Source organism: Citrus clementina, unplaced genomic scaffold (genome assembly GCF_000493195.1).
Source record: "Citrus clementina cultivar Clemenules unplaced genomic scaffold, Citrus_clementina_v1.0 scaffold_5, whole genome shotgun sequence".
In the NCBI taxonomy this organism is placed as follows: domain Eukaryota; kingdom Viridiplantae; phylum Streptophyta; class Magnoliopsida; order Sapindales; family Rutaceae; genus Citrus; species Citrus x clementina.
The window spans coordinates 12,075,587-12,094,498 of record NW_006262201.1 but is presented as its reverse complement, the minus strand read 5'-3'; the positions used below and the strand labels follow the sequence as shown (position 1 = coordinate 12,094,498).

General features: G+C 30.3%; 1 protein-coding gene across 1 annotated transcript; it reads left to right on the top strand.

The window, feature by feature from the left end:
• Positions 1 to 17,381: 17,381 nt before the first annotated feature.
• LOC18041651 (BAHD acyltransferase BIA1) lies at positions 17,382 to 18,752 on the top strand. The gene has a single exon (XM_006431873.2). The coding sequence runs from the start codon at positions 17,415 to 17,417 to the stop codon at positions 18,750 to 18,752; it is 1,338 nt and encodes a 445-aa protein (XP_006431936.1). The 5' UTR covers positions 17,382 to 17,414.
• The last annotated feature ends 160 nt before the right edge of the window (positions 18,753 to 18,912 follow it).

Sequence of the window (18,912 nt, the reverse complement as noted above, 5' to 3'; positions counted from 1 at the left end):
TATGTCTTTTTTGTTTTTAAGAAATTCCTTTTATTTTAAATATGTTTAGCTAAATATTAGTAGTTAGGGGAAGGTGAAACTCTTAGTAAAAATATGGTTTAATCAAATTCTATTTTTAATTTTATAAATTAAATTATTTTCTATTTAATTTTATTCATATTTATATTTTGAAATTTTGATTTATTGTAGACAAAAATAGGAATTTGGCACAATGAATTCTTAATATCTTAGTATAAAATATGGAAAAATAGAATTTTGATTTAGTGTAGACAAATTAAGTTTTGGCACATTAAATTCTTAATGCACAATAAAATAAATGGAAAAATAATTTTAATTTATACAATTAATCTTTTGAGAAATAAAATAAAAATAAAAAGAATTTGTTAAATTGTATTTATTACTAAGAGTAGATCCATAACCCTAACTAATTCAATTTTATAATTTTTCTTAAATAAATTACATATTTATAAATTTTATTTTTATTTGGATAAACTTAAGTAAACAAATTAAATCATTTCTCTGTGGATCGACCTCGGACTCACCGAGATAAATTATAACTAGGCACTCTTATACCTGGGAGAAAATCAAACACATTTTAAGTCGTGTCAGGAGACACCAAGACCTCTTTTAACTATAATACTTGTGGTAAATAGTAACTAAAAGTTTGACTTTTAAAGTTTTTAATAAATAAAAATATGATTTAAATAGTTTAATTTATCTAATACACTATTAATATTAATAAAATTATATATAAAATAAGTCTTAACATTTAAATTATTATATTTATTTTAATAATATATTTAAATTTATTGTACAAATTTTAGATAAATCTTTGGGTTAAATAGATTTTATCTCATGTATTATTAATAATAAAAAATTATTTTACAATATTGAGAATAATTTAAATTTTATATATTTATTTTAGTATTATGTTTCTAGTTATTATAAAATTTAGGCTATCAATATTATGTTTCTACTTACATATTTAATTTAATAAAATTTAGGTTGCAATTAGGCTATAACTTAAAAAATAAAAGTACTAGAGGTATGAATTAATTAATTGATAGAGTAAATGAAAGGTTGCTTAATAAACCCTGTTAGAATTTGATTCCTCTGAACTAATCAATATAATTAAATATTGTTGAAGATCTATAAATTTAGGTAGTAGATAAAATGAGAAGCAGGTTTAGTGTTGCGGACCACCCAATTTACTAGCCCAATTGCCCACAAATTCGAGTTAGAGAGCCCAAGACAAGGCTAAGAGTGCTAGCTTGGCCCGATTCTAGAAATTTCTAAGTAACTCTAGCACACTCAAGCTTGTATATATTTAGGATTCTCTACACATTTCTAGCACATGTAAATATCTAGAATTCTAGGAAAGTGGTAGAGCTTTTGAGCTCGGTAAGCCTCCCCTATAAATAGGGCATGGCATTTAGCATTTGAGCATCAAGCTTTGAGCAAGCAACTCAAACACGCTTGTAAGTTCTCTTGTAATCTCTTTGCGAGTAATACAATTTCTCTCATTTGGCTTTATTGCTCTCTTCTCTCTAGCTCTTCGAAAACCTCTAGGCTTAGCTAGTCGAAAAGCTCAAGGCTTACTTAGCAACATTCGGCAAAGGTTGTCTAAGTACCGCACAAGTTCATTGCGCAAAACACTCATCCCATGACATCAGGCTTAATTACCTTGAACATAAAAAAATCCTTTGAATCCCATATAATTCTCTTAATGAAGATGGAGAAGATAAGACACTACAATTGAGGTTGAGTTTGTTAATTACCACTTAAGTCGAGATGCTTCAACTTACTCAAACCTCCAAAATAATAATGAATATATTTTGTAACCGTTTATATTTTTCAACTTACTCAAACCTCCAAAATAATAATGAATCTATTTTGTAACCATTTATATTTTTCAGTATTGTATCATTTGAGAGCATATATTTGTTAATCTTATTCTAGTTAAGTGCAATTAATCTAATCGTGCAAAGAATACAATTTGAATCCAATCTTTCAGACCTCACAATAAAGAAAGATAAATTTGATCACTTTTAAATGAAAAAAATGAAAAATTAGTTGCAATTAGAGTTTTTCTTTTTCAAATGTAATTATAAAGTATAAGATGAAAGTATAAGACCAAATCTCTTTGATACAGACTCGTTAATCCAACGGCTTTAATTCTAAGGGCCTTTTTCATTTGTTCTGATGAACTTATCAGTGATGGAGTGAGGAGTAGCGGAAGTAGAAATTGATGGGGGTAGAAAAATTAGATTTCGCTTTAATACTGAACCAAGCCAATGCGATTAGGTGACACTCTAATCAAAGCATGATTAGATATCGTTCTAAACCAGATGACTCAATGAGATTTTTAATAACGTGTAAAGCGAGATTAAATCTAAATTATGAAAATAATTACAAAACTTCTCTATTTATAATAAGGAAACCCACTTCTCCAAATTAACTTAAAAAGGGAAACTAAATCACAATTATAATGGAAATAAAAGATACTTCCCTAAGTTAACTAAATCTCATACCTTAATTGACTCTAATGAAAATAGAAAGCCCTAAAATAATAAAATACGATAATTGACTCTAATGAAAATAAAAAGTCCCAAAATAAAATTCTAGAATCTTAAAATTCCTAAATTAACCGAAATTAACTTCCTACATCAATCAAATGCCTCAAGCACCTTTGATCAAGATTATCAAATCATGTCCCATTGCCAACTCTAGCAAACTACTAACCGTTACAATTAAGCTGGCTAACCACCTTATTATAAATAAACATAATTTTGGGACAGAAAGCAAGTGGCTCACCACCCCGATGAAGCTGCCAGCTTCTTCAATTTTTAGAAACCTGTATGGACAAGCGATTCTTCTTTCTTTTCATGGACCGCCAGGTACTCTCCGTTTTTCATGTCAACTTGGATAAGTTGAGTCATCCGGTTGTATGTCCTCAAACTTCATATCATATGTTTCAAAAAGTCAGTTGGGAAAATAACCATGTGCACTAAAACTTTATATGGACTCCAACCAATTCGAACAGAATCAGATAACCACCTCTGTGTATATGGGAAGCCAATATTCTTTTATGTGTCTAAACCAAATTGGATAGTAGGAACCCATGATAGTGGCTTTCAGATCTTTTCATCTTAAAAAAAAAATAATAATTTGAGGGCTTTGATGAGTTCTCTTTGAACTCATTGTTTCTTTGGTATCAGAACATTAAAATTCACATCATAACTTTTCAGGGAGTATCAACTATAATTCCACCTCGAACAATTCATGTCCCTTGCTAGGTCTGCCACTCCATAATCACCATTACCACATTGTCTCTGTTGTCTCCTCTAGTCCCATATCTTCTTTTGTGTTCACATTTGCTTTAGATATTGGTTTTATATAAGCCATTCAATCTCTTTTTTGAAGTCTATGCAATCTGTGGTTCCATACCCGGACACAGATGTCTCACAATTGGCTTTGGTGGGATCAATAGCCCTTATCTGTAGTCACAATAAATATTTTTGCTCTACTCTTGTTTAGAGGTGTAAATCTCCCACTCTGCTCTATTAAGTTTACCCTATATATCATCTCGATCCTCTCCAAACTAGAGGTGACACATCTTATTATTCTTACTCAATTCTCCTATTTGCTTTTCCTATAGTCATTTGCTCTTTCTTGGCCTTGCCTATTGGTGAGACTTCCTCTCTTCAAGATTTTTTTTTCCCAATCACGAATTGGCTTGATGTAGGGTGTTGTGTGTAGTGAATAGTATACCTTCCGGAGGCCATAACTTGGGCTACATATGTTTGTTTTCAGTATATAATATATCGTTTTGAAGCTTGTAATAAGATGAACAAAACTCTGTATAAGCCATTTTGCCCCATGGTCGAACCAAAAATTCTATTTCTTTCCTGGTCATTTTTTAGTTTTAAGATTCTTTCTTGTTTTTCTTGATTCTTCTAGGATTTTTATTTTTTTCTAGAACTCAGACTTTAATGCCATTTGTTCTCCTTTTCTTATTTTGGTTAGGAGAATTTAATTATCATATTAGATTTTGGATTTTCTTATTTTAGTAAATTCGCGATATTTGGACTTGTTATAAAAGGGGTTCAAAACTCTAGTTTTATTCATTCAGACTTTTCAATAAAGCTTATCATTATCCAAAAACCTTTGTTTCTTCTATCAAACTTCTTTCAACATTTTGTTTCGTCATGGCCTCTCTGGTCATCTGTAATTAAACAAGTCTTTGTCATAATAACGTCTATTATTTGAGTTCCTTCTCGATCTGTAACTAAGGTTATCTCATCCTCTTCTTAGTTCTCCTTTTCACATCGGACATATCCTCTATTTTTCCATTCTCTATTTTTCTTCTGCATCTTTAGTTTTTTACATCCATTTTGCCTAATCGTACACCTTAGCATATGTTGCAATCCTCTTACTATACAAACTATTCTACAACCAATTGATTCTCAATCCCTTCTTTAATCCTTGCATATCCTGCTCACGTATGCATAAACCTCCAAAATGCACGACTAAGAGGTCAAACAATTCTTTATTTTTAAAAATCACTCTTTATTTTTTAAAATCTAATTTTTATTCCATTTTTGTTAAGAAGACACCAAAAAAAAAAAAAAGGTTCATCAACCTACCTCCATCTTTTCCTTATCCTTTACACAAAAAATAAGATAACTTGAGGTTTTAAAAAAAGGGTAAAAGCTTGTTTAGTCTCTACATTTTAAGGTTAGTGTCTGTTTAATCCTCATATTTTTAAACATACCTCAAAGCATCCCTACCGTTAAATTATTGACACCATTTCCATTACCTTTTGTTACTTTTGACTTATTTTTTAGATATTATTAAAAAAAATTACCATTTTAACACCAAAAAGGAAAAAATATATATTAATTTATGTGGAACACTTTGCTGAAGAGTTAAAATATTAATTTTTCTAAAAAATTGATAATTTAATTTTTTTAGACACAAATGAGCTTCCACAAAAATTAATATATATCTTTTTGTTTATATTTTATTTTTGGGTTTAATTTGATAATCTAATTTTTTTATTAATATCCAAAAAAGAAGCATTACTGTAAGAGTGTAATATTGTAAAAATAAGCTAAAAAAATAAAAAAATGGGACAAGCGTCAATAGTTAACAGCAGGGGTGTTTTGAGGTATTCTTAAAAATATATGGACTAAATGGACACTAACCTCATAATATAGGGACTAAACAAGCTTTTACCCTTTAAAAAATAAGGGAGTGATTTGAAGATAGTTAATTCAAGAGGGAAGTATCTGAAATTTACCCTCTTTTGAATTGGTTAATTTCAAACTGCCTATTTATTTTTAAAAATCCCAAGTTATCTCTCATTCAAAAGATTAAAAAAAAAGATAGGTTGATGATTTTTTTAAAAATTTTTGTTACAAAAAGTGAAGGTAAATTAAGGTTTTTAAAAATAAGGAGGTGATTTGAATTCAAATCACGAGTCTTAATCTAAAATTAACCCTTAAAGTCAAAAACTGAAAAACAAAACAAGATTTGGAAAAATCATGCATCACGGAAAATTAATTATTTATTATTGTCAAATCAGCTTCTCCAACTTCAACGTTATGACTTTTGAGCATATAGTGGCCGACTCCTTTATATGACCGATTAGCTGGAGTAACTAATCAAGATTTGGAAAAATCATGCATCATTTTTTTTCTTTTGTCTAATTAAAGAAAAATAAATGGAGCATTGTTTGAGCTTTTTTAAAGAGAAATATACATAAATAATTGATGTTAGCAGACAAGATTATCTTAGAGTTATTGTACTTTTGTTTCTTACGAACATCCGAGAAAAATTTTGTTCTATTGGTGCAAACAATCTTTCATAAGGTTTAGGGTAAAGGACACCAACATTCCTCAGGTTTGAGAAAATTGAGACGTCAAAACTTTTTTTTTTTACTATAATAATCTTTGAATATGGTAATTAGAATATTGACTTTAAAATTTTTGTAAATAATATAAATATAATATAATCTATCCAGTGGACTAATAATATTAAATTATTTTTAACACTTAAAATAATATTAAAATTTTAAGTTGCTATATTTATTTTGATAATGTATTTGTATTAATGGGTTAAATAGATTTGACGATTAATAAAAATATCTCCCCATTAATAATACTAAAATTATTTTTTTACATAATATTAAAAATAATTTTAACTTTAATTAATTTCTTTTGATATTATGCTTCTATTTATTAAAAATTAGTTTAATATAATAAAACATATCTAATAGATTGTAAAAATGCTATATTTCTATCTATTATAAAATTTTGGAGTTAATTTTTTAGGTTTATAAAATTAAAAGGTATTATGGTCAAAATAAAGGTCTTCATGTTTCGTATTGAGAACTTAGGGGTCTTTTGAGTATTTCTCTAAATGTTGGAGGTGCAGGTGTCCTTTTTCCGAAGGATTGTAACATTTCATTCTAACTCTTCAATTTATCTACATGTACAAATCAGTATTTATTGATTTGCTTATTCATCTCATTACAAGCTGTTCTATTTCACCAAATTCTAGGAGTCGCAAAGCATTTAAATTATTCATCCTTATATGAAACTCTATAATATCACAGTCTGGCGCTGCTAACTAATAGTGGACCTAAAAATAATTTTTCATTACTCCCATTTATTTGACAGACAATAACTAAGTCATATAAAAAATAAATTTTAAATTGATGTAAGTTATAGATGTTGTACATGTAGCAAAATTACAATTTATATATTGACTAGAAAATAGAACCGCGTTTCACGCGGCTTTGAAAAAAGAATTTAGTATTATCTTTTTTTCTTACTTTACACTTGATGAAACTGATAAAAAATATAAATTGATTTTTTTTTAAGATGAGGCAGCCTTATAAAAAACAAAAAAAACTATTAGCCAGCAATACAAATAAAGAAGCAACACAAGATAAAGAATAAAATCAGAGAATATATTATAGAGTGATTTTATTCATTCCAATTGTGTATGTACAAAACAAAAAGATGAGCTCTCCTTTTATAGTTACATAATCACTCCATGAAATTAATGAAAAATTATGGATCATAATTTCTTGAAAGATAGTGGGAGTTATAGGGAAGCTAAAGGTTGCTAATGAGAGATAGTGGGGAGATTAAAAGATATATGTTATGAACATCTACATTTATTTTAATAAATTCATAACACTCCCCCTTGGATGTTCATTACAAAGAATATGCCTCATTAAAACCTTTACATAATTGTTATTGTGTAATAAAAATCAAATTAATTGTGAGAAGATGAAAAGCTAAATGTAAAAGAAAATTTCTCTATTTATTAGATAATAGAGAATATACAAAGATGAGAAATGGTAATACCACATCACCTTCTCAAGTCCCAACTTTATATATATATATAGATATAGATAGATAGATATAAATTATGATATTACCGAAATATTGTTTATGAATTTTAAATGTTTATATTGGGTGGCGTAATAAAGATATAATGGGAAACAAGATAGTTTAGTAATGGTGGATTCAAGAACTCCTGCCGAGAAGCCAACGACTTATTGTTTTGCACAGTCTTGATTTTCGGCTCCGAAAACAATTTCCAGAAAAGGTCTGTTTTTGTAATTTGTTTTGAAATTCTTTTAATGTACCTACATACTGTACAGAATTAGGATTAATTATTATAAATTTTATTTATCAACCACCAATCATCCACTTGAATTTTACTTTAAATATAAATTATAAGGTAACACAATTTTTTTTTTTTCAAAAATGATAGAAGCAAAGAGAATTTTTCTAATAGACGAGTGTACAAATATTTTAGAGCGCGACATTAAGTAACAACCATGCATATGCCTAATTTCTATATCACTCAGGAGAAATATTAAATCTCCCACAATCCTTTTAAAGAAGCGAGTGTTTTTTAAAAGCTTCACCTTCGCTTGATATGCCCTGCAATTATTTATGAACTGTCTTATCCCCACGAGTCAATAATTGTAGCATCTTTCTACCCTACTAACTGTGGTACAAAATTATAAATATTCACAAGATATGTACGAATTTCAGTACGAATTTGTATGTGGTCGGGCCGGTCAACGGATGATTTCAGTGCTTACTTTTCCATAATCTTATATTAGGGTGACGATGCAACTATAAATTTTTATATAAATTTAATTTTATATAAAATGATATGACATAAATTTATTAGTTAGATGAAAATAAAAAATAATAAATACAAATTAAGTGGATGAAGAGTTATTTATTCTAATTAATCTAATCATGTCACATTAATTTATATCAAATAAATTTGTATAAGAGTTTATGGTTAACTCTTTACTCTATAAAGAATTCTCAAGATATGTACGAATTTTTGCGCAAACTTGTGTATGATCGAGTTGCAAAAGATGATTTTTGTGCGCTTAATTATTTTTTGATAATTTTTTGTCATGCAGCCATTTATAGTAATGCAGGGTTAATATTTATCTCTACATTAGTAACAGCCCGACAAAGTGCTAACATGACTGAAGATGAGATCGATCAATGGTTGGATTCGAAACCACATGAATCAGTGTTGTACTTGACATTTTAACGTAAAATTTACTACTAAAGATTTATAAATTTATAAATTTTACTACTTTTCTGTCAAAGATAGTAATTGACCTTTTAGTTGTCATTTAAAATATCAATTATGCCCTCGCTTTGGAAAAAAAAATTGTAAGATTCATTATACATATTTTGACTTGTAAAATACAAATAAAACTCTGAACAGATAAAACGAATTTTACCCTTGAATATAGAATACTAATTGCCTAATATTATAGTTAATAGCAGTTTATGCTGCCAACCATGAAGATGTTTTATTATGGGAATCGAGAAAATAGTCTTTTTGTCAAGGGCGTTACTGATATTTTATAGATGTGTGTAAGAGTTCAGCTATTAAAGGGAGCCTCTAAATTACATTTAATGTAACATACACAACTCATCTCAACCACATAAATTGCAGGTCCCATAATTTTATGTGGTTGAGATGAATTGTGTAAGTTACATTGAATGTAACTTAGCACTTGCCGCTATTAAAATTGATGAATTTATTTATTAAATCCTCTTTCTTGATAAACTCTTTTATAAATTTCAAAGAAGGGCATAACTGGTATATTAAAGCTCAACATAGAAAAATAATAAAATGTAAGATTTTATGATTATTTAGTAGTAAAATGTTAATAATACTTATTGGGCGCAGATGTTATTTCCTAATTACTATGTTACTAGAAAAAAAAAAAAACTTGTCATTATCGGATAATTAATAGATTTATTCATATTATTCCAACTTTAGCGTATGAAAACGTCATGTCTATTTCAGCCGACCCCTTTTTTTTTGGCCAGAAATATTTGGACATTTAACTAGAGACTAGAGTGCAATAAAATCAATAGATATAAACAAATGTGGAAAGAAATGAACTCATTACTCACAAACTTACATCCTTATTTTTTTTTAATTCTTATGTACATTTATTGTAAGTTTGTTAATAATAAAAATAAAAATAGAATTTCTTTTCATAAAAGAATATTATTCCCCTCGTGAATTTACCATCATCAAATCACTCTTTATTTTTGAAAATCTCAATTTATTTTATTTTTGTTAAGAATGTCAAAAAAAAAAATATTAACCTATCTCCATTTTTTCCCTTATCCTTCACACAAAAAATAGGATAACTTCAGATTTTAAAAAATAAGGGGGTAATTTGAAGAGAGTCAATTCAAGAGGGAAGTAGTCTAAAATTTACCCCCTCTTAAATTGATTAATTTCAAATTGCCTATTTAATTTTTAAAATCTCTGGCTTTCCCTCATTCAAAAGATTAAAAAAAGGGTACATTGATGGATTTTTTTTAAAATAATTTTCCTAACGAAACGTAAAGGTAAATTGAAGTTTTTAAAAATAAGCTCGTGATTTGAATTCAAATCACGAGTCAGTAATCTAAAATTAACCGTTAAAGTCAAAAAAATGAAAAACAAAACAAGATTTGGAAAAATCATGCACACGGAAAATTAATTATTTATTATTGTCAAATGGGCTTCTCCAACTTTAACGCTATGACTTTTGAGCACATATTTTGCCTATAGTCAGAGTCACTAGTTGTTGATAGGGTCATTTGGAAAGCAGTGGTTCCGTAATCATTTTTTTCTTTTGTCTAATTAAAGAAAAATAAAGTGAGCATTGTTTGAGCTTTTTTAAAGAGAAATATACATAAATAATAGGTGTTAGCAGACAAGATTACGTTAAGAGTTATTGTACCTTTGTTTACAAGATTATGATAGAGTTTTTGTACTGTTGTTTCTTACGAACATCCGAGAAAAATTTTGTTCTATTGGTGTAAACAACCTTTCGTAAGGTTTAGGAAAAAAGACACCAACACCCTTAAGATTTGAGAAAATTGGAATACCAAGACTCGCTTTCTTTTACTATAATATCCATTGAATATAGTAATTAGATCATTGACTTTAAATTTTTTTAATTAATATAAATATAATATAAATAATATAATCTGTCCAGTGGACTAATAATATTAAATTATTTTTAACATTTAAAATAATATTAGAATTTTAAATTGCTATATCTATTTTGATAATATATTTGTATTTATGGGTTAAATAGATTTTACGACTAATAAAATATCTCCATGTTAATAATGGTAAAATTGTTTTTTACATAATATTCAAACTAATTTTAACTTTAATTAAATTCTTTTTGATATTATGCTGCTATTTGTTAAAAATTATTTTAATATAATAAAATATGTCTAATAGATTGTAAAAATGCGATATTTCTATCTATCATAAATTTTTGGGTTTTTAAAATGTATTATGGCCAAAAGGGGATCTTGATGTCTCTTATTGAAAATTTAGGGTTCTTTATGACTATTTCTCTAAATGTTGCGGTGTAGGTGTCATTTTTCCTACCCATTTGGCACACTGTATTATATTATACTGTATTAATTTTTGTGTAATTAATTTAAATTATATATTCTATTATATTAATTTATATTATATTAATGTTTTATAATTTTAAATTAATGTTGTTCAAATTTATTCATATTTAAATATTTATTATAGTTATATTAAATTATAAATTTATTAATAAATTATAATGTAAAAATAAAAAATATATTATAATATTATTGAATAATAAATTATATATTTATTAATTTATATTAATAATCATAATTATTTATTTATGTTAATAATCATAATGTAAAAATAAAAATAAAAATATCATATAATATTAAATGAAATTAAAAAGTTAAATTTATTTATTATTATTATAACAAAGAAAAAGAGGGGAAAAAAGAAGAAGAAGAAGCGAGCTAATTCGGCACTTGCCGCATTAGCCCGGTCCATTAATACAATACTGTTGTAGTTATTTTTACTGCCAAACATGAGTCTGCATAAATGTAATACAAAACAATATTTTTATCCCATGTAATGTGGGCGACACGCCCTAAGAGTTGTAACATTTCATTCTAACTCTTCAATTTATCCACATGTAAAATTCAGTAGACATTGATTTGATTATAAAATCTCATTAGAAGCTCTTCTATTTCACCAAATTCTGAGGGCGGTCCTGCCTTGGATGAGTATTCACAACTGACCGATGCTTCATAATCATCAAATAAAGTAAAATTTGTGCTTTGAACAAGAACTCATTACTTCAAGCCAATAGTTCCAATTAGCAAAGGAAGGAATTCAGGCAGCACTTTTTACAAATGAAAGTAGTTAGCTGTCATGCTCTATTATTATTTTCACCATTTGAAAGAAAGAGAAAAGAAAAATGAGAGGTTCCTCTGTTTTCATTCCCCTATTTTTCAGTTTGGGTATTGCAAATAACATTCTTTACGCGTACTCTTTATTTATTTATTATTTTTAAACTTTGCACTTTTTAAAGAGTTTAGTAAATTATATGATCATCTGATCAAATTCCTAACATTAACGTGCGCATTATCTATTAATGAAATTTATTTATTTTATAATAATAAAAATCCAAGATTTGATCATGCAATTTTGTACGATGAACAGCTTTTCATTTCTCTATTAAACATAACAACAATTTGTATATAATGTCCATGTGGAACTACTAACAACTAAGCCATCATTTGTGAACAGAATAGGTGAAAATAAAAAAAAAACGTAAAAATCAAGTCATCATCTATCTTACTTTGATGATCTTCTTTGTAAAATGCCTTTTCGGCTTTTTATCGGTATCTGCTTTTATAAAAGTTTTGGTTCTCTTTCATTTATCCAAGCTTCTGCTTTATCTTTCATTAGGCATCTTATAAAGCTTATCTTAATTGGAATCAACAATCTTTCAATCAAACAGAATAATTCTTTCCTGATCTGGCAATTATTCATGAAAAAAAAAAAAATACGTGCATCAACAGGACAACAGTAATCAAGTACGTGATATGAAAAGGGATGCATGATTAAGTCTTTTTCTTTTGCGATTCATTTGTTATTACTCTCATCAACTCTTTACTCACACATTGCTCTGCAGTTAACAGTGATCTTTTGCTATTAAAATTGTTCTTATACATTCAAGGCGAATAAAGAGCTCATCATCCCAGATAATTGAAGAGGTGAACTTGTTGTAAATCCTTTAATAATTTCTCTTCATAGCATATCTCTAATCCTTGATCTTCATAGTAGTTTTTTCTGAATGTCCAAGAAAAAATATCTCTTGTTTGTCTTAATCTTGTCATTTAGTTTTCTTGAGCTTTAAGTTATTGTTCACTGTTAACTTCTGTGTTCTTATTATTATCGTTTGTCAATTTGCATCGCTCTTCTGAAATAATTTCTAAAAACAATTGTTGCTCTTCATTCATGCCCGTGAAAACTTTCGGTTAATAGCCAAAATTCTGATTCTTGACCTAAAAAAAAATAAATAAATAAATTCTCTGTTTAATTGTCCGTTCAAGACCAAAATTAATTGTTTGTCGTTTCACTTTAATTTATTTGGATCCATTTTTTTCCCCCCCACAAAGGCCGCAGAAGCTGCCGCTAATCTCGTGGTACAAGGCAACTTCTCTAATGTTTCCTACCGTCCTGCTCCAGAGAGTGCAGAACGAGGCCTTTGATTCAAGAATGAAATTATTTCAAGATGTTCTGGAGGCAGTGAAGGATGATAAGCTCAACATAATTGGGGTCTACGGAATGGGCGGCATGGGTAATACCACGCTAGTCAAGCAAGTTGCAAAGCAAGTGATGGAAGATAATTCGTTCGATAAGGCCGTTATGGCTGAGGTAACACAGGACCCAAATTCTCAGAAAATTCAAGACAAACTCGCTTCTGATTTAGGCATGAAATTTGCCTTGAACGACAGTATACACCACAAAAATTTGCCTTGAATGATAGCATACATTTGTTGGCGGTTCAATTGAACGGGTTCATTGCAAAGTCTTTCCCTTGCTGGAGTCATTGTCTATTCGTGATTTGATCAATTTGGAGAAGATATGTTGCAGCCAACTCACAGAAAATCAATCTTTCAGCAACGAAAGAATCATTAAAGTAGTTTTCTATCATAAATTAAAACATCTATTCTCAGTCCCCATGGCCAAAAATCTATTGTGGCTTCAAAATGATGATTTTCTAAATAAATCATGCAATTTATTTTGTTCAACTAAATCCATACCTTATTGATTGATGTGGAAACGAATCGTCACGAGCCTCCAAGAATAAAAATAAACTCCCTCCAATTTTCAAAAGCGGATTGTCAGGAACTAGTATGAGTAGATCGCAACGAACATGAATTGATTGCTAGGAACCTTCACGAACAGATCGTCACGATTTTATGTCACTGATGATCGGAGGACAATCAGGTATTTGGAAAATCCTCTCAATTCACGAAGCAAGAACCCACTGCTTTTTTCCCTTTTCTCTCACTCTCTTTTGATGTTGGTTTGATTCTTATGACTATTATTGTAAGTGTTATCACTCACCCATGTAGTGTTTATACAGTACAATAAGTGTAGTTTAATTCAAATCAACTTCCTAGAGTTATTTGATAAGCTACATCTTATGTGATTAGGATTAAGATAAAATATTAATTTTATCTTATAAGAATCCTAGACAAACTCTAAGTTTATCTTATCACTTACGTTAGATTAATCTATCCCATCATGGGCATTAAATCTAACATCAACGAGAGTAGAGTTTTTGGGCATAAAGCCACAATCGCAGTATCATACGAGCAAATGCAACATGTGACCCATGAACAATATAAACTGGAGCTTGTGGACCAAAAATCTCAATTGCACTTTTTGCAAGAGATTCAAATAACTTGCTCATTATATTTCCTAGATTTCATTATCCTTTACATCGGTACAAACATATTTAATCCCTCAAGAAAAATTATATTTGACGTTGTGCACTCTATGTATTCGCAATTGTATTCATCCCTAGGTAGATTATATAACTGGTCAACCGATGAATGCATAAGTTAGATGTAAGGAGAATAAATCTTCCCACTCTACTCATATCTTTCAGTTTTAGGCTGGTTGATTTCTTAGACATGTTTCATAGATCGAATAACATTATAGTCAAGGAAAAAATATGCTAAAGTAGCTATCACTAATCGTTTCCTTTAAGATATAGTCGATGGTAACTAAGGAAATTGTTGAGGTCTTTCTTATACCTTGAAGGAACTTACACAATAAGGAATCATGGATTTATTCACTCTTTTTTGTTTTTGTCACAAAAGCATGCATGGATGAATCATGCATTACAGTGAATTCTCTTTGTGTAAGAGCATATCTAGCTATCCACTATACATATCCTAAATCAATCGCTTATTCGAGCACTCAATTTGAGTCTCAATAAGCTTGCCTTCATAAAGTACCTAATGAACTCATATCTGGCTTAATTAGGTTCTTCATCTTGACCTAGTTAAGGCGACATTTTCAAGATAAAAGCTCCATGAGAACGTATCCAATACTTTCTCTTAATCTTGTGTCTCATCCCAGCTTGCTTTCATTAATAATTGAAGTGACTGCTTGTGTAAGAAAGTCAGTCATAACCTGAGAACATATCTTTCAATAATCATATATGTGTAATCATGTCAATTAGTATCTTATGAGACTAAATCAAAATAATTTTATTGCATAAAGAATTTATTAAGTACAACTTTTATAATCTGCGCAATCTTAATGATCGCGTATGTGCAATAAAAACATCTTGTCTCATGGCTTTAGTGAATGGATCTGCAACCATAGAGTGTGTAGATATATGTTGCATCAATACTTCCTTTTTCGCCACAATATCTCTCACAAAATTATACTTTGTCTCTATGTGTTTAGACTTGCTGTGGTATTTTGCATCTTTGGTAAAGAATATGGCTGCTTGGCTATCACAATATATGATTATTGGCCGAGGAGGATCAGTAACGATCCTGAGATTATTTAAAAAGCGCCTAAGCCAAATAGCCTTTTGTACTGTGATCGAACATGCTACATATTTTGCTTCCATAGTCGACAAAGTTGTGCATGTTTGCTTCTTGCTACTCCATGAGATCGCACCGTGACTAAGTAGAAATACGTATCCTGAGGTTGATTTGCGCTCATCAAGATCGCCTCCCCAATCGGCGTCTGTGTATCCAATTAAGCATAAATCACCTCTTTGATAACATAAAGAATAGTCAGCAGTGCCTTTCAAATATGCTAAAATTCTTTTGACAACATTCCAATGCTTGCGCCTAGGATTTGATTGGTATCTGCTTACCGACCCCATATCATAACAAATATATGGTTGTGTACACATCATAGCGTACATGAAACTTCCAACAACATTGGAGTACGGAACTCGTGCCATTTCATTTCATTCCTTTAAAGTCTTTGGACACATTTCAAGGCTAAGAGTTTGTCCTTTAGAGATGGGAGTATCCATAGGTTTACACTTATCCATTTTAAAATTTTTCAAGAATTCTTCTAATATAAGACTCTTGTGACAGAGCTAGAAGTTTTCTAGAATGATCCATATGGATTTTAACTCTCAGGATATAAGATGCTTCACCCATATCTTTCATTTCAAAGTTTAAAAATAACCATTCCTTAATGGTTTGAACAAACTCTATATTATTTCTAGCCAACAATATATCGTCCACATATAACGATAAGATGACAAAGTTACCTTTTAACCTTTTAACGTATACACAGTGACCTTCCTCGGTCATCGAGAATCCATAAGTCATCATAGATTCATGAAACCTAAGATACCATTGTCTGGAGGATTGTTTTAACCCATGTATTAACTTTTTGAGCTTGCAAACTTTGCACTCTTGGTTATTGGTTATATAACCCTCTGGTTGTTTCATATAAATTTCATCCTCTAGCTCTCCATTGAAAAATATTGTTTTAACATCCATTTGATGCACTTTAAGGTCAACATGTGCAACGATGGCTAGAATCAATCTTATATAGGCAAACCTTACCACTGGGGAAAAAGTTTCCTTATAGTCTATACCCTCTTGTTGGGAATATCCTTTCGCTACCAAACGTGCCTTGTATCTTTCAATTGTGTCATCCACCTTTTGTTTAACATGTAAAATCCATTTGCTTCCAATAAAATCTATTTTTATTGAAAAAAATATTATAAAATATATATTAGTTTAAATAATTAAATTTATTTGACCAATCTATTATATTTATGTAAATTTTTAAATATTTAAAATTCATATTTTCATGTCCAAATTAATAGAAATAAATTTAAAAATTGTAAAATTAAAAAAAAAATAAATATTGTAAATATATAACATTAAAAGGTATAAAATCTGATATAATAACCCAAATTAAAAAATCTAGCTCGATGGGTGTCTAAAAAATATATTTGGGCTGGGTCTGGACATTACCATACCTAGGCTCAAACCCAGGTTTTGTTAACCCTAACAACATTAGTTGAGATTCAAATTGAGATTTATATATTAAGTTACCTAGCATTTATCTTTCAATTCCATATATATTCAAGTGCGTTTAATTAATGTATTGATCAATGTCAATTTCGATCGTGAGGATTCGTATTCATAAAATTCAAAAAGCAATGCACGTGGTTAACGCGAGCAAGTTCTCATTGAACTGTTGATGCATTGACAAACCACGGAATCGAACTAATGGAGTCAAATTTGGCAACCAAATTTTACTATATAAGGGTCTTAGCTAGTTACCGAGGAGCTGCCATCTAATAAGAGCAACCGAGATCTGGAGCAACAAGGCAGGCACTGAAAAGTAATCAAAACTAGTGATAGAAATTTTCTTAGTTACAGTTCTATGTGTATAATGTATTTAACTTTTGATATTTTAATATTGGACAGGTACTACTAACAAGAAGTCTACAAACGGTTGCAAAAGTAGCAAAGCCTAAAATGGAAAGGGCACTAGAAGTACTAGTACGGGCCAGAGAAAGCATCAAACCAGCTAACCCAACTCCTGAACACCTGAGAAATTTTAAACTTTCCCTCATGGACCAGATCACTTTTCCGGTCTATGTGAGCACCATTTTTCTGTACAAAGCAGACGGTAATGTGAAAGCTGACCAGATTTCGCAATGTCTCAAGTTATCCCTATCAAAAACTCTCACAAAATTCTACCCACTTGCTGGGAGGGTCAAAGACGATTTCTCTATTGAAAGTAACGACGAAGGGGCTGAATATGTTGAAGCTCTTGCGAACGGCTTTTTGTTTGAATACCTACAAAAGCCTGATCAGAATTTATTACGGGATTTTCACCCGTTTAACTACGTAGAATCTCCAGCAGCAAGCAATGGGTGTCCAATGCTGCGCGTACAAGCTACCTTTTTCAAATGCGGGGGACTGGCAATCACAGTTTGCACTTGTCACAAGCTCATTGATGGAGCCTCGTTACGCATATTCGTTGACAGCTGGGCCACAACAGCTCGTGCAGATAATCAGTTATCGGGCAGCAGCAATAATAAGGAAGTGACTCCTAGATTTGTTACTTCAACGATTTTTCCAGCAAGCGAATCCTTCGTGGCCGCACCCTCACATATTTCACCGGTCAAAGCCAACAGGTTTGTATTTGATGCAAAGAAAATTGACGAACTCAAGGCTAAAGTTGCAAGTCCAACCGTGCCTAGACCAACACGCGTCGAGGCATTGACTGCCCTGATTTGGAAGTGTGCAAGGGCGGCGTCAAGATCAAACCTCGGGTATTCAAGACCTTCTTTGTCAGTACAGGCGATAGACGTGCGTGCCGTGGCCGAGCCGCCCTTGCCTGACAACTCTGTGGGCAACTCCGTCGCGTATCTGACGGCGCAGGCGAGTGAAAAGGAAACTGAAACACTACAAGACTTGGTTTGTTCATTAAGAAAAGCAAAGGCAGAATTTAGACGAAACGGTCTCAAAACCTTGCTAAAAAACAAGAGTATATTCGATATTCCGGAGTCAATTAAAGACAAGTTTGAAAAAGATGAGATCGATTTCTACACTTTCAGCAGCCTTGTTAACTTTCCATATTATGAAGTTGCAGATTTTGGATGGGGAAAGCCAGTGCACATGACTATGCCAAATTATTGGGTGTCAAACTTGATTATTATAATGGCCGCAAACGATGCTAAGGGAATAGAAGTATGGGTGACTCTGAGCCCCGAAGACATGGCCTTTTTTGAAGGTGACGAAGAACTGCTTGCATTTGCTACTAGAAATCCATCAGTACTTGAATATACGAACACGAAGAAACTATAAGATGCCCGTCCACTTACCTAGCCACTTCAACTATATTGGAGTCTTATATTTATGTAATTATTTATTAATTAAAATAAGAAATTAGACATTTGTGCATGCCTCAAACGTTAATTCTTTGTACTATTGAGCCTACCTTGCACAAATTTATTTAAAACGCTAG